Here is a 16,072-nt window from a genome sequence, read left to right as displayed (position 1 = left end):
CTATGCCTCCAGGACGAATGCTGCCGGTGGGGGGGTTGTCCTGGAGGGCGGGGATCAGCCTGGGAGCCCAGCAGGCTCCCCAGGCCTGAGTGGGTGGGCACTTGCCCTCCACTCCTCTCCTGCTCCTCTCACAGGGCCCCTCCCCCTGCCTCTCCTGATCTCCCCAGCCTCAGGGGCCCCATCCTGTCTGGCTTCCACTTCTCCTCCCCCCCCAGGCCCCCACATCCTACCGGTTTACTTGAGGATTCCTCCCGTCTCCTTGGGCATCAGGGTCCCCCATCAGTGGCAGGCAGGAGCCCTAGTTGTGGGGAGATGCTAACTTGGCATCTTCTCATGCCACCATCTTGACTCTGCCCCCTATATTGTGTCTTTATTAAGTTTGATTATTTTGTAATCTTGTGTCTCTTTGACTTCATCTTACATAGAGATTGTTGAGCTTGGATGTTTGCATTTGCACACTTCCTCAAGTCTGGGAGTTTTCAGCCATTATTTCTTCCCATATTCCCTCCACCCCTTTCTCTTCTCCTTTTCAGACTCTCACAAGGCATATATCAGTTTGCTTAATGGTGTCCCAGTGATTGTTTACACTCTGTTCTCTTTTCTTTAACCTTTTGTTTTTGTTGTTCCTCAGATATGATCATTTCTACTGTCCTGTCTTCAAGTTCACTGATTCCTTCTTCTGCCTGCTCAAATCTGCCTTTGAGTCCCCTGTTCAATAATTTCCATTATTGTACTTTTCATCTCCAAAATTCCTATTTAGTTTCCTTTTAGGTTTTCTGTCTGTTGATGTTTCCATTTTGTTCATACATTGTTTTCTTGACTTTACCCACATCTCTTTTTTTTTTTTTTTTAGTTTTTTGATCATGTCTTAGGCCATTGTTTTAAAGTCTTTGTCTAGTAAATCTGCCGTCAGGTTGTTTCAGGGACAGTTTCTATTACTGTTTTCCTTTGGGGCACACTCTCGTTTCTTTGTATGTCTTGTGACTTTTTTTGTTGTTGTTGAACACTGGAGATTAAGCTAATAACATGGTAGCTCTGGAAATCAGATTCTACCCCTTCCCCAGGGTTTGCTGGGTTTTTGTTACTGTTTTGGGGTGTTTTTTTTTTAATTGTTGGAGGCTCTTTGCTGAGTATCAACATTAAGGTGTGAACTTAAGGTTTTCTAAGGTCCTTTCTGAGTCTTTCCTTGAGCATGCACAGTCACTTCTAACTTTCCCCATATATGCAGTTGTTTTTACTGTCCTAGACTTTAAGGTCTGGCTCCCAAAATGAAAAAAGGTGAAAAATGAAGGGAGAGAAAGGGTGCCAGTCCATTAACTCTCCTGGACGTTCCTTCAGGTAGAAGGAGAGGGGCTTGCAACAATGCAGGGAGGCACAATAGCCACCTACCTCTGTCTACACCTTTGTGATCAGAAGTAGCAGTCCGTAATCAGGGCACAGATGCCTGATGTTTGGAGAGCAGGGTCCTTTTTGCCCACCCTGGCCCACATACTCTCCAGGAACAGTGCACAGCTGCCTCCCAGGGTGCTGGGGGGTGGGCTAGGCAGCTGCTACTGTGCTGAGAGTTGAAACTGAGCAAAATTGACTGCAATTACCATCCAGTTCTTCCCCTGGAAGTTGAGCCTTCAACAGACTCTCAAGTTCCAAATTAGTTACATCAGACAGATTCTGCCCCTGCAGTTGTGGTCCAGGTTGGAAGACGTTCCTGGTGCTTCCCGCTCCACTGTCATTGCAGAATCCAGTCAGGCACTTTTAAACCTTTCATCTATTGTTAATTCTCTTAACCTTTCAACCATTCTGTTGGTTGCCCGGAGAGCTAATGTTAAGGAGGTGATTGTGCTTGAACTCGGCATCAAACCTTTGCCTGGTGAATACTGTTGGGCCAGCTCGCCTGAGGCCAGGATTGCTGTGGGCTCAGCAAAACAACCCATAAAGTTACTGCATTGTGTTTGCATGTCATCCAGGAGGTTGGGACTTTCCCCAAAACTGAAGTGTGACAAAATGAATCGATCATTCAGCTCCTGGGCCTGTGTGGGAGACTTGTGTTTCAGTCAGTTCTCTATACGGTTTGATTTGCCCATTGCCTCAGACTTCCCTGGGGTCACAGCACAAGTCAGAGAAGTGGTGGGAAGGGAGCTGCAGGAGGCCAGGCCTTACCTGGACGGCCAGCCTCAGGCTCTGGGTGTTCGATGCTGTTCGACTTGTGCTTCCCCATTGCCCGCGGGTCTCTCCTCTGACTGACTCCTCTGTGCTCTTCCAGAAGAGGCCGAGCGCTGCAGCTTCGGGGTGGGTTCACTGTCCAGGCGGCGGCGCCCCCTGGCCCTGCGGGAGGACGGCCCTCGCCGGCGCACACACCTGCACATTGGCCTGCCCCATGACTTCCGCCCCGTGTCCTCCATCATCGACGTGGACATCCTCCCCGAGACACACCGCCGTGTGAGGCTGTACCGGCATGGCTGCCAGAAGCCACTGGGCTTCTACATCCGCGACGGCACGAGCGTGCGCGTGGCCCCACAGGGGCTGGAGAAGGTGCCCGGCATCTTCATTTCCCGTATGGTGCCTGGCGGCCTGGCCGAGAGCACTGGGCTGCTGGCCGTGGACGATGAGGTCTTGGAGGTGAACGGGATTGAGGTGGCCGGGAAGACACTGGACCAGGTCACGGACATGATGATCGCCAACAGCCACAACCTCATCGTCACGGTCAAGCCGGCCAACCAGAGGAACAACGTGGTGCGTGGCAGCCGTGCGTTGGGCAGCTCCGGCCGCTCCTCGGACAGCACGGCCAGCCGCCACAGCCTGCCTACAGCCCACGTCCTGCAGAACTTGCCCCCTGACGAGATGGAGAGCGACGAAGAGGCCGACGTGGTCCTCGAGGGCGTCCTGGAGCCCCGGCTGGTACCCAGGCCGCCACCAGGCAGCCTCGCTCGGGTCAACGGCGCTGGCCTGGCGCCCGGCCTGCACAGCCCTGGGCGGGAGGGCAGTGTCCAGAGGCTGCTCAGCTCCCTCCGGTCTGACCCCCGCCACAGCCTGGCCCTGCCCCCCGGAGGGGTGGAAGAGCACGGGCCGGCAGTCACCCTGTAGGGCCAGGCGTCAGACAGGTCAGTTTCCCGAGGGGAAATACTTCTTCAAGTTTTATTCCAGTCTTAAAATAAGAAAAAATTGTATGCTGCACGCCTCCTTTGTGTTGTTTTTACTTATCCCTCCCTTTTCTCCCACCACCCTGCTCTTTATTCCAACTTACGGAGAGAAAAGCGTCTTGTACTTTGTAGACTTTCTCCACAGAACATGAAACACCTGCACCGTCTGCACGAGGCTGGGTGGGGGCCTAGCACCTTTGTCAGGTGGTAGAAAGAACCCGACCAAGTGCAGAAAATACTTCGTTTTTAAATTTTAAAAATATACTTTTTAAAATGAAGCTTTAAAATTACTTTTTTAAAATAGTCGAATGCAGGTTTTCACTGTGCTTCCTGCCGACTTGCACTGATTCTGCTGACGGGCCAGAGGCTATGAAGATGGGACGTGGCAGGAAGGTAGAGGCTGGTTTTCAAGAGCAAATGCACCCACACCTGGAATAATAAGCATGGCGGTAGAGGATGAATTTCAGAACGTTGCACTGTTTGCAGTCCTGTCTCACATAGCGTGAAGTGGTCGTGGTGGCCGCAGCGGTGGACTCGCCCCGACAGGCAGTTTTGTGAGGCCGTCAGAGGTGCCCTGTTTAGCCTTTGAGGTGAATTCAATTTTGGGAAGAGAGTGGAAGGCACAGCTCACCAGTACCGTCTGTGATCAAAAGCCAGCATTTACTCTGAGGTAAAAACCAGTCTTTTCCTGTGGATTGTGACTCTGAGGGCAGTTTCTGAAGTGTTTCCAACACTTCACACAGGCCTTTGAAAGGTCAGTCATTTGGATGTATGGGTTCTGTTATCTTTGATTTTAAATAACAAGTCACATGGAATGTAAAGATTTCTAACACAGATTAAATTCATTGTCACTTCCTTTGGTATTCTAGCAATATTCACATATTTAGTAATTTTAAAGGTTTATTCATGTTTCAGCCAATCAAACTTTATATGACCTGTATTTTCTACTTGAATCCAGTGTCGAGGAGAAAATGTTACACTTGTACTTTGAAAACTAAACTTTCACCCAAAGAAGTTTTCATGTAAATACAGGTAAACGTATTTTTGTAGGTTGCCTTTTGGGAAACTATGTGGCTGTTTCTCCTGTGGTCAGGCACCCCCTGCTGGTAGTGGCAGAACTGACTTTATGGATGGCAGGTTGATAACAGGTGGAAAACAGTGTATCTCAATGTGTTCATTTCTCCTGAATTCATTCAGTGAAAAGCAAATTATTTTTCTTTTGGAAACTATTTATTGGGCATAAATGGCTTTTATTGAGTAGTTGTGGTCTCCTGCACCTTTGTTTTTGTTATTTGTATGCCAGGATCACTGTCTGTTTTGGTCCTAAGTACAGGGAAGACCAAAGATGCTCCCCTTTGAGGTCTAGGACCCCCAACTTTATGGCTCCAATGAACTGTATGAGCGTTTCTGGGCACCAGGAGTCAGAAGTGTTTTTTACTATGACAAGCATTGTAGAACCAAAACTCTCATGCTAACTAACTTACTATCACAAAGGAAATGTTCTTTTATTAAGTTATTGCTGGTTATTGAATATCTTGTCAAATAACTAGGTGTGTTTTTAAGTAAATGTGAATACTTTTTTAAAGGAAAAAAAGGCTTACGCTGAGATTTGTGTGCGATTGTCCATTATTTTAGGAGTTATGAATTGTCTTGAGCAGCTGCTTGAGTGTATTTTTCTATCCAGGTCTATATTTCTGCGATTTTCTTTTTTAAAAAAAAAAAGGACAAAAAAAACTATGTTGTATACACATTAAAGTTTTCTTTTATATCAAAGAATAAAACTTTTTCTTTGCTGCTTTCAGCTGTGTTCTAAATACTGGAGAGAATGTCGGTTAACGATCAGCAGAGAGAAACTCAGCCTCAGGATGAAATACCTAATATTTACCAAGTGCCTCTTGTGTGCCTTATTTTTTTTTTTTTTTTCACGTAATCCTCACACTTCCTCCACAGGCAAGTAGTAGTAGCCCCATTTTACAGATGGGAAAAATGGGCTCAAACTCAAGCAGGTAGTAAGGCATTTCAGGTAACCAAATTATACTCGTATTTGATTGATAGGAGATAGATGTGTTGTAGGTCCAGAACCTTCTTTTGACGTCCTTTTGAAAAAGCTTTTCTGAATACTTACTATACAGCTTTTTCAAAATATACCCTGGTTTGCAAAACCTCCATTAACACTTTATCATCACGAACATTACTAAATGTATAATACATCAAGATCTCATTCAGTAAATTACAAATGTCAAGGCGACAGCAGCAAACACCAATGACTCCTGGAAGAAGGAGGCGCACTATCTCAGCTTTACCAGTGTGCACCACCTCGCTGAATCCCCTCACTGACGCTGAGCTGCAGGCAGCCCTTTTCCATTTAGAGTTGGGGGGACTCGAGCATTGGGACAGTCACCCCCGCAGCCTGTGAGGTGGAGCTGAGGCAGGCAGGTACTGAAGCTGGATACATGCTCTGAGTTAGCTCCTGTGATGGAGTCGGAGATGCAGGGGCAGATACCTGGCTAACCTGCCAGGGAGCGCAGGTCACTTGACCTCGTAGTAATGCACGTTGCCAGCCCCAGAGCCTGTGACATCTCAGGAGGGCCAACCTTTCAGCTGATTGATAGGGAGACCCTGTCCACGAATCAGTGAGGTTATATAGTATCTCACAGTTTTACACAAAGTAGCCAGAGACAGGGAGCGGGGTCTTGTTGCAAGTCGCAAAGATACCTGGATAATGCTGGTACTGAGACCCTAATATCAGGTAGCCTGCAAAAAGTATTTCCTGATGGGCAGAAATACTGTTCTGTGGTTTACTTTTTATTCCAGCTACATCTGTTCCTCCTGTCTGCCTCTGACATCAGTCTGCTAAGTATTTCGTATCCCAAACACATCCCAAGTCAACATACAAATTCTTTTACCCTCTTACGTTTCCTCACTTATTTTGTTTTCTTCTTTACCTTCACAAAAAGATAACTTTCAGGGATTGAGAACATTGCGTTACTGAACAACATTTCCAAGGAGTGGCATCAACTGTTCCTATGTTACTAAAAAGCAAACAGAATGATTCACCATTGGTGTCCCCAGCCCAGGAAACCAGTGCCATTTTCCACGCTCCCTCCCGAGGGAGCTTTGACAGGAAACACATTTCTTAACCTGAACCCTCTTGACCCCCAAGCCAGCGTGCCGGGGGAAGAGCTCTTTGCACACAAGTTTTACTTCTAGTAGGGACCCCAGTGATCTGTTGAGCGAGACTACAGGTGTTTCACGGCAAACTGAGTCGTCTGCCTGATTGCTCCAGGACCAAGTTACTTTTTTTTTTTTGCGGTACGCAGGCCTCTCACTGCTGTGGCTTCTCCCGCTGCGGAGCACAGGCTCCGGACACGCAGGCTCAGCGGCCATGGCTCACGGGCCCAGACGCTCCGCGGCACGCGGGATCCTCCCGGACCGGGGCACGAACCCGTGTCCCCTGCATCGGCAGGCGGACTCTCAACCACTGCGCCACCAGGGAAGCCCCCCGAGTTACATTTTTCATATGAACCCCACCCGAAGCCCAGAGCACAGGTGAGAAGCAGCTTCCATAGACCAGCTTCCAGGGACTCAGGGAAGCACTGCAAACCCTACTCAATATCCTCAGGTTGCTGTTTTGGTTTTATGTGTTTTGTCTCCTAAACCAGCATAAGCTCTTTGTTCAGAGGTTGTTATATTCTCTTAGTTTTTTTATTTAGTGAGTGGGAGCATACAAATGTTTCCATGGACCTTGTACTTTAGAAACAGATAATAAAAAATGAGTATAAGATGTAATATTTTGTTTGCCAGTAACTGCTATGAATAAAAACAAAACCAGAAGGAGGATATTGTAAATTTTTACCATTACTTTATAAAACGAAGAAGTAAAGGTAGACTGATATTTCCGGGATCACATGGTAATTTGCAGAGCCATAATTCACACCCATATTTTTTGACATCCAGTACTTTTCCCGCCCCATCTATCTGCTTCCAGAAATGCAACATTCGGGGCTTCCCTGGTGATGCAGTGGTTGAGAATCCACCTGCCAATTCAGGGGACATGGGTTCGAGCCTTGGTCTGGGAAGATCCCACATGCCGCGGAGTAACTAAGCCCGTGTGCCACAACTACTGAGCCTGTGCTCTAGAGCCCACAAGCCACGACTCCTGAGCCTGTGTGCCACAACTACTGAAGCCCACGCACCTACAGCCCGTGCTCCGCAACAAGAGAAGCCACCACAGTGAGAAGCCCGTGCACCACAACCAAGAGTCGCCCCCGCTCAACGCAACTAGAAAAAGCCCGAGCACAGCAACGAAGACCCAATGCAGCCAAAAAATAAATAAATAAATTTATAAAAAAAAGAAATGCAACATTCATCCACACAGTTCCCACTAAGGAAAAACACCAGTCTCCTCCTTGAATTATTCTGGACTGAGCCATAAACCTCCAGTCCATCTAACAATAGTGGTTCCAGGATTTGTCATCCAGCATAAATGACATCAAGAATATACACTGGGCTTCCCTGGTGGCGCAGTGGTTGAGAGTCTGCCTGCCGATGCAGGGGACACGGGTTCGTGCCTTGGCCCGGGAAGATCCCACATGCCACAGAGCGGCTGGGCTCGTGAGCCATGGCCACTGAGCCTGCGCGTCTGCAGGCTGTGCTCCGCAGCGGGAGAGGCCACAACAGTGAGAGGCCTGCGTAACGCAAAAAAAAAAAAAAAAAAAAAAGAATATACACTGAAGGGCTGCTCATACCAGGATCACTCAGGTAGAAAATATCAAAGGGAAACTTCCCTGTTCTGGGCCACTGACCCTAAACATCCTTTCTCTTCCTTTCTTCAGAATCATGATTTCTGTGTTTAAAAGCACCTTAGAGAACTGAATGCTGGTAGAATGGTAGCCTATTTGGGAGACCCAGCCATGCTCAGCAGCAGCCAGCTTACCCTAACCACAGCCCGTTTTCCTCTGGCTCACTCACCCCAGCTCCTCCTCATGCCCCAGGGTCAGGGGTCAGGGGTCAGGCTCCCCGGCATGGGACAGGTGTGTTTATTAGTGAGAACTTTCTTAGACAGGAACAAAGTGCACTCCCTGGACTCCTGTACGTTGTTCCTAATTTGTGTGCTCATATTCTCTTTGCTCCCTCAGGGGCTGCATGGTTTCCACTCCCACCATCCCGGCCCCTTGTCAGTATCCCAGGTTGAACTCGGGTTCAAAACGCAGAAAAGGCTACGTTCGTGGTCAGGATGTTTAGTGCTGACGAAACATCATCCCACTGCGGCCACAGCTCGGGGCTGGGATCAGTCTGACCTTGCGGGTGAACCACGCAGAGCCCGATTTTCCCAGCCCCGCCCTTGTGCAACGTGAAAGTTCTCAGACTATAAATCCAGGTTCAGGTACAAATTAAGATCAAAGAACACATATGCATTAAATAAACACAGTAAATGAGAACGCATATGTGGGGTCGGCAGTACCTTACTGCTCCTGACTTAGGACACTCACCCGCCAGGACTGGCGACACCTCACTAGACGTGAGAAAAGGCCAGCTCTGTCCACACGGGTAGATAGTGGAGCTCCAGGCCACGTGACGCTCCAAATCCAGCACTAGCCAGGGCAGTGGGCGTGGACCCTGGATGTGGAGCCCATCTTCACCACGATGGGAGGAATGGCCACCCAGACAAAACTGGGGCTTTGGCAGCGAAGAGGGACGTATCACACCGGCTGCCTGGCAGCAGTGCCACAATCTGAGGTGAGTTGACAACACCTTAAGTTGCTAGTGGCTCACCTTCCGCTCTTCGGATGCAGGCCCGCCCTCCCATGCTCTGTGGTGCCGAGGGAGAAGTGTGCCAGCCACAGCGCCGGACCCCAAGACACCGGCCTCCAAGCGGTCTCTGGCAGGTGGGAGGAAGGGCAGCCTCTCCGGCATTCCCGTCCTCGTCACCTGGCTTCCTGCCTCTATAGCCAAACTGGTCATCACCCCTGTTCTATTCCACCAGCCCCGGCTGGCGGTGGGTTGGGGGGCAGCTGTAATCAGTTCCCCACGTGAAATCTCCTCTGTCTGAAATGCCTGGCAGAGTGAAGACACTTTGGCAGGGAACCTGGAGGTCCCTGTGGACCCTCAGGCTGGCGGTGGGGTGGGGTGACGGAAACAGTGCCTCCCGGGGCTGCTGGCAACGAGTTAGACCCCCGTGGATGACGCCGTGCTGGGAGCGCGGAAATGGTGCTGCTGGGACTGCACTGCCAGCGCCGCTCCACTGAGAAACACTGTGACCCCGGGACAAGCCTCCGCCTGCCCACTGCAGCTGCTCCGTCCGTACAGACGCTTCATCCCCACTCCCCTTAGCAGCTTCACAGCCGACAGCGGCACCCCTCGCGGCCCTCACGACGCCTCCCTCAGTGCCCGGCTGAGCGAGGCCAGTCGCCGGCTGTGCAAGGCCAACCGAGACTAAGTCGAGGCTTCCGGCTCAACGTCCATATTCCTGCCCCTGCACAGACCTGGTGCTATCGGAAGCCTCTGCTGCACCTGTTTCCACTCGGGCTCTTTGGGTGTTCAGGCGGGAGCCCTGAAACGCCACAAGTATCTGAGCCCATTCAGAAGTGCACATCAGACACCTTCAAATACTGAACCTAGATTTCTACCCACAGAGCCATTTCCTTCCGCCTTGTCGTCAAGTGTACCAACCCAAACTATCCACAAGGTGCTTCACAAAGTGTGACTCTCAAAAATATAACCCCTGAAGAAAGATGGCCCCGTAGGCGTCTAGACAGTTCAGCACTGAAGTAACAAAGCGTAGACACACGAAAAGCACAAAGGCCCTGAGACACTGGGTTATTTACAGTGTTTATATTACAAAAAGTGTGGAAGCTTTATACATCAATCGTGGCTTAGATTTCTGATTATTTCTCTAGGATAGATTCCTAGATGAAATCACTGAATCAAAGGGTATGAACATTTTTGAAGTTCTCTTTCTCTTTGGAAACAATCTCACGGAAAAGTTGCAAGCACAGCAGGAAAAAGAAAGCTGAAACGCTGCCAAACAGATGCCCCAAACTGCAGCCATCGGGACCCAGAGTGGGGTGACTCAGGAAGACCCTGAACTCCCCTCCTCCAGACACACGTCTACAGCTGCTGGTGCGACCATCTCCTCTGAAAAAGACCTTCAACTCGCCGAGCAGCTACCTCACGTTGACAAACGAGACAAGAGCCACGTGGAAGCGGGTAGGAGAGGCTGACACAGTCTCCCCATAAACCCACCCCTGGCACAGCTGCCCACCACAAGGAGGGAATCACAAACCTGGAGCTTCTCCCTGAGGAGCCAGAGGTTGCACCCCACAAAGGGCGCCCCGGCGAGAGACGGGCCCCCAAAACATCTGGCTTGCAGCCCACCCAGCCCCGCATCCGCGAGACCCAGCAGGCTTCAGGAGGCCCAGAGGCGCCCTGACACGCAGGCTCACTCAGCCCAGGGCCCAGACTTGACGGCAGAGGCTCACTGGCTGATCTCAGAGCCTCGGCCCGAGGAGCCAGGCCTGGTGGGACACTCTCCAGGGACAGGGCGCTGGCGCTGCCACTGTGCTCCCTCTTGCTAAAGCTGGGGGTGGCCTGTTGGTTAACTGAGACCTTTCTCCTTCTGTCTCTGTGGAGCCATCCTGGCTCTCTCTCTGCCTCGTGAGGGCCGGCAAGCCCCATCATTTTTCCTGTCTCCTGGGAGGGTGCATGTCTTCACCGCTCTCTCTGCCACGCCCACAGCACCAGCACCTCTGGGAGGGGAGCTCTTACACACACCAGTGCCCCGGTTCTTACGTCAGGTGCCTGGTTTTTGAGGCTTCGGCCCAGGGGATGCCCCTTGATCACCTGGCTCTGAACACCGAGGGCTTGCGTTTCTGGGTCCCCTGGGACTGTAACATTGGAGAGAGTTCTTGGCAGGCTACAACCCAGGGCGCTGCACAGATAACAGACCAAAACATTCGCCCGTCTTTGTGAGATAGAGGCCTATTTGCTGTCCAGGGGCTTTGGCCTGAGGGGCAGGCCTCTGAAATGGCAGGCTTGCAGGGGCCCAAGAGGTGCTCCAGGGAATGGAGGCTGGTGGATGCAATCTTCCTGCCCACCCCCTGCCTTGCTGCACCTCACTGGTATCTCCCAGAGAGGAGTTTATACCCTCTGGCGCCCTGATTTTTGCAGCTGCTGCCAGGCGACACCTCCACGTCACCCGGCTCCAGTTGCCAGTGGGCCTTACACGGACAGGTCCCACAGCACCATAACCAGTGGAGGCGGAGTCTCAGACAGCTACCACCCTCAGGGCACAACAAGAGGCAGCAGGCCCAGGAGCTCAGTCTTCCTGTGAAAGAGGCCCTACTGGCTCACCAGCAAGGCAGAAGCCTGAGGAGCAGGCTGACACACAACATCTAAGGGCTGAGCGCAAACCTTTCCAGAGACCTCGAGAGCTGGGTGTTTGCATCCTCGCTCCAGCACGTCCAGAGCCCACGGCTCGGGGGGAGCTCCTACACACCGCTGGTGTCCCACTGTTGCTGCCCCGGGATGCCCGTGAACACCCGGCTCTGGCGGCCAGTGGGCTTGTGCTCCTGGGCCCACAGGACTGTGACGGTCAGAGACAGCTCTTGGCAGGGTCCCACCCCAGGACACCGCACAGACACCACACCGGAACACACCCCGACTCTCTCCGTGAAAGAGGCCTACTTCCTGTCCCGGAGCTTCGGCCTGAGGGTCAGGCTCCAGGTGTGGCTCAGCCCGAGGCCCTGGAACAGAGGTGCTCTCAGGGAACGCGGGCTGGGACACCATCCTATGCGCCCCCTCTGCCTCACACTCCCGCTCAGTGGTATCTTCCAGAAAGGAGCTTATAAACTCGTCTAGAGCGCCAGTTTTTGCAACTATTGCCCAGGGGACACCTCAGATCGCCCGTCTGGTGGCCAGCAAGGCCTCCACAGCAGTCCCACAGGACTACATATTTCTATACTGTAAAAGCTACTGCCACAGATACACAACAAGGTCCTACTGTAGAGCACAGGGAACTATATTCAAAATCCCATGTCAAACCATAATGGAAAAGAACTGAAAAACAATATATATATGTATAACTGAGTCACTTTGCTGTACAGCAGAAATTAAACACAACATTGTAAATTAACTATACCTCAATACAATTTTTTAAAAAAGCTTTTTCCAGAGGACATCAAGATGGAAGAGGAAGAGGACACGGGGCTCACCTACCCCCACAAACACATCAAAATATATCTACATGTGGAGCAATTCTCACTGGAAACTGGCAGAAGGATTCCTCTATAACCAAGGCTGTAAGACAGAGCCCTACAGGGCTGAGTAGGAAGGGGGGAGAAGCGATCAGGTCGGGACCTGCGCCCCTGGGAGGGGTCACAAAGGAGGGGGATGACACTGACTCAGGAGACCCTCCCTGGGGAGTGAGCAGTTGGAACCACCTCTGGGCACCCCGGCCCTGGGGTCCAACACGAGGAGGCCAAGTCCCCTTAGCTGGTTTGAAAACCAGTGGAACCAGCAGTGGGGATGTGACAAACCCAGACTCTACTTGTGAAGAGTGGGCACATGCCTGCTCACTCCCGGGCCAAGTGGAGGAAGCAGACAGAAACTGCCCGGGCTCTGGTCAGTCTCCACACCAACCCGGGCCATGGCCCGGCCCACACTGAGCACCCCCTGTGGCCCCTCTCGCTCTGTGGTGCAGCCCGCACCGCACTCAGGAGGGTGAAGGCCGCTGCAGCTGAGGAGAGTGCTTGGTTGAGGAGCCAGAGCTGACTCAACCCAGCACGGCACCTGAACAGGGCGAGGATGGCTATTACTGGCATTCATAGCAGGTCAGGATCGGCTGCAACTGTGACTGGTGCCCGTGCTGCTCAGGCACCCCCCAGCAAGCCCTGGGCGCCCGCTCCAGTGCACTCCCCTCTGGAGCAAAGGTGCTGACGCTCGGAGGGAGGGCACACACCTACAGGGAACGAACCAGCTCAGACTGACCCTCAGGGTCTGAGAACCCAGCTCACACCTGACTCTGCCACCTCCACATCCAGCCCCACCTCCTACCAAGGTGGTAGGTGCCAGCACACCCTGGGGGAAGATGTGACTCATGCTCACGTCAGATCCAGCTCTCCCAGCAAAGCAGCTGGCACACGCAGACTGTGTCGGGACATCCCCACACAAGGCCACCCCTCCAAGACTGGGATCGGTAACTGCTTCATCTAGTTTCACAGAGACAGAGAAAGAAAAGCAAAATGAGAAGGAATTTGTTTCAAATGAAAGAACACAAAAACCCTTGTGAGAACAACTAATGTAACACAGATAAACAATTTACCAGATGAAGAGTTCACAGCATTGGGAATAAGAATACTGACTGAAAAAAAAGAGATGAACACATGACAGATTTAACAAGGAACTAGAAAATATTAAAAGAACCCCTCAGAACTGAAGAATACAATAACTGAAATGAAAAATACACAAGAGGAATTAACAGCAGACTAGGTGATACAGAAGAATACTAAGTGATCTGGAAGATAGAGTAATGGAAATCACTCATTCAGAACAGCTAAAAGAGAAACATAAAAAAGGAAACAGTTTAAGGAACCTTTGGGACAACATCAAGCATACCAACATTTGAATTATAGGGGTCCCAGAAGGAGAAGAGAGAAAAAGGAGTCAAAATGTATTTGATGAAATTATGGCTGAAAACTTCCCAAACTGCAGAAGGAAAGAGATATTCAGGTACAGGAAGAACAGTCCCAAACAAGATGAACCCAAAGACACCCACACAAAGACATGTCATAATGAAAACAGCAGAAGTTAAAGAGAGAATTCTAATGGCAGCAAGAGAAAAACCAAGAGTCACATACAAGGGAACTCCCAAAAGGCTAGCAGCTGATTTTTCTGCAGAAACTTTGCAGGCCAGAATGGAAGGGCATGATATAAAGTGCTGAAAGGGAAAAATCTACAAACTAGGATACTCTACCCAGCAAAATAACCAGTCAGAATTGAGGGAGAGATCAAGAATTTCTCAGATAAGCAAAAACAAAAAGAGTTCATCAATACTAAACTGACCCTAAAAGAAATGCTAAAGCGGAAAACAAAAGGCTACAAGAACAAAGAATCCATAGGAAAGGAAAAATCCCACTAGTAAAGTCAAATGTATATTAAAGGCTGTGATTGACCACTTCAGTAAGCTAGTACAAAAATTAAAAAGCAAAAAATTGTAAAATGAACTATAATAAACAGTTAAGGGATAAACATGAAGATGTAAAATATGACATCAAAAACTCGTAACATGTGAAAGTAAGAAAAATGTAGCTCTTTTAGAAGAATCTTTTAGATCTTTTTGAACTTAAATGACTACAAGTTTAAAACAGGTAAAAAAAAAAAAACAGGTAGCTATAGTTATAGGTCGAAATATATGAACCCCATGGTAACCACAAATCAAAAACCTACAATAGATACAGAAAAACTAGAGAGAAAGGAACACTAAAGCAAATCATCAAACCACAAGAGAAGAAACTAAAGGAAGACAGAGAAGAACTACAAAAACAATCAGCAAACAAGTAACAAAATGGCAATAAGTACATTCCTATCAGTAATCACTTTAAATGTCAATGGACTGAACGCACCAATCAAAAGTCATAGGTTGGCTAGGGACTTCCTGGCAGTCCAGTGGTTAAGACTCCACGCTTCCATTGCAGGGGGCATAGGTTTGATCCCTGGTCTGGGAACTAAGATACCACATGCCACACAGCACAGCCAAAAAAACAAAGACCCATATGTATGCTGCTTACAAAAGACTCATTTCAGAGCTAAAGACACACACAGACTGAAAGTAAGGGATAGAAAAAGATACTGCATGCAAATGGAAATGTCAAGAAAGCTGGGGTAACAATACTCATATCAGGCAAAACAGACTTTAAAACAATGTCTATACAAAAGACAAAGAAGGGCATTTTATAATGATAAAGGAATCAACACAAGAAGAGGCTATAGGGACTTCCCTGGTGGCACAGTGGTTAAGAATCCGCCTGCCAATGCAGGGGACATGGGTTCGAGCCCTGGTCTGGGAAGATCCCACATGCCGCGGAGCAACTAAGCCTGTGCACCACAACTACTGAGCCTGCGCTCTAGAGCCTGCGAGCCACAACTACTGAGCCCGACTGCCACAACTACTGAAGCCCGCGCGCCTAGAGCCTGTGCTCCACAACAAGAGAAACCACTGCAATGAGAAGCCCGCACATCACAACGAAGAGTAGCCCACGCTCGCCGCAACTAGAGAAAGCCTGTACGCAGCAACGAAGACCCAACGCAGCCAAAAATAAAATAAATAAATTTATAAAAAAAGAAGAGGATATAACATTTGTTAACATAAATGCACCTAATATAGGAGCTTCTAGATATATAAAGCAAATACTGAAATACATAAAAGGAGAAACTGACAATAATAAAATAATAATAGTGTACTTTAACACCCCACTTACATCAATGAATATTTCATCCAAACAGAGAATCAATAAGGAAACAGTGGTTATATGACACAATAGACCAGTTGAACTTAATAGATATCTACAGGACATTCCATCCAAAAACAGAAAAATACACATTGTTTTCAAGTGCATATGGAACGTTTTTGAGGACAGATCACATGCTAGGCCACAAAAAAGCCTCACAAATTTAAAAGGATAGAAATTATATCAACATTTTTTTTTGGACCACAACAGTATAAAACTAGAAATCAATCACAGGACAAAAAATAGGAAAAGCACAAACATGTGGAGATTAAACAACATGCTACTAAAAAAACATTGGGTCAATGAAGAAATCAAAGAGGAATTCAGAAAATACCTCAAGACAAATGGAAATAAAAACACAACTTTCCAAAATCTATGGGATGCAGCAAAAGGGCAGTTCTAAAAGGGAAGTTTAAAGTGATACAGAAA

General features: G+C 49.2%; 2 protein-coding genes across 7 annotated transcripts in view; one reads left to right on the top strand and one right to left on the bottom strand.

The window, feature by feature from the left end:
• PARD6G (par-6 family cell polarity regulator gamma) overlaps positions 1-4,938 on the top strand; it is a 107,375-nt gene extending 102,437 nt beyond the window's left edge. For all 3 annotated transcript variants that reach the window (XM_033837892.2, XM_033837893.2, XM_033837894.2), the window contains one exon: positions 2,261-4,938. In XM_033837892.2, coding sequence (XP_033693783.1) covers positions 2,261-3,081 — 821 coding nt within the window. In that variant the 3' untranslated portion in view covers positions 3,082-4,938. The remainder of the gene's footprint in view (positions 1-2,260) is intronic.
• ADNP2 (ADNP homeobox 2) overlaps positions 1-16,072 on the bottom strand; it is an 80,612-nt gene that overhangs the window by 21,362 nt on the left and 43,178 nt on the right. The window lies entirely within an intron of this gene.

Source organism: Tursiops truncatus, chromosome 13 (assembly GCF_011762595.2).
Source record: "Tursiops truncatus isolate mTurTru1 chromosome 13, mTurTru1.mat.Y, whole genome shotgun sequence".
NCBI classification, from domain to species: domain Eukaryota; kingdom Metazoa; phylum Chordata; class Mammalia; order Artiodactyla; family Delphinidae; genus Tursiops; species Tursiops truncatus.
This window is presented reverse-complemented; position numbering and strand designations above follow the sequence as displayed.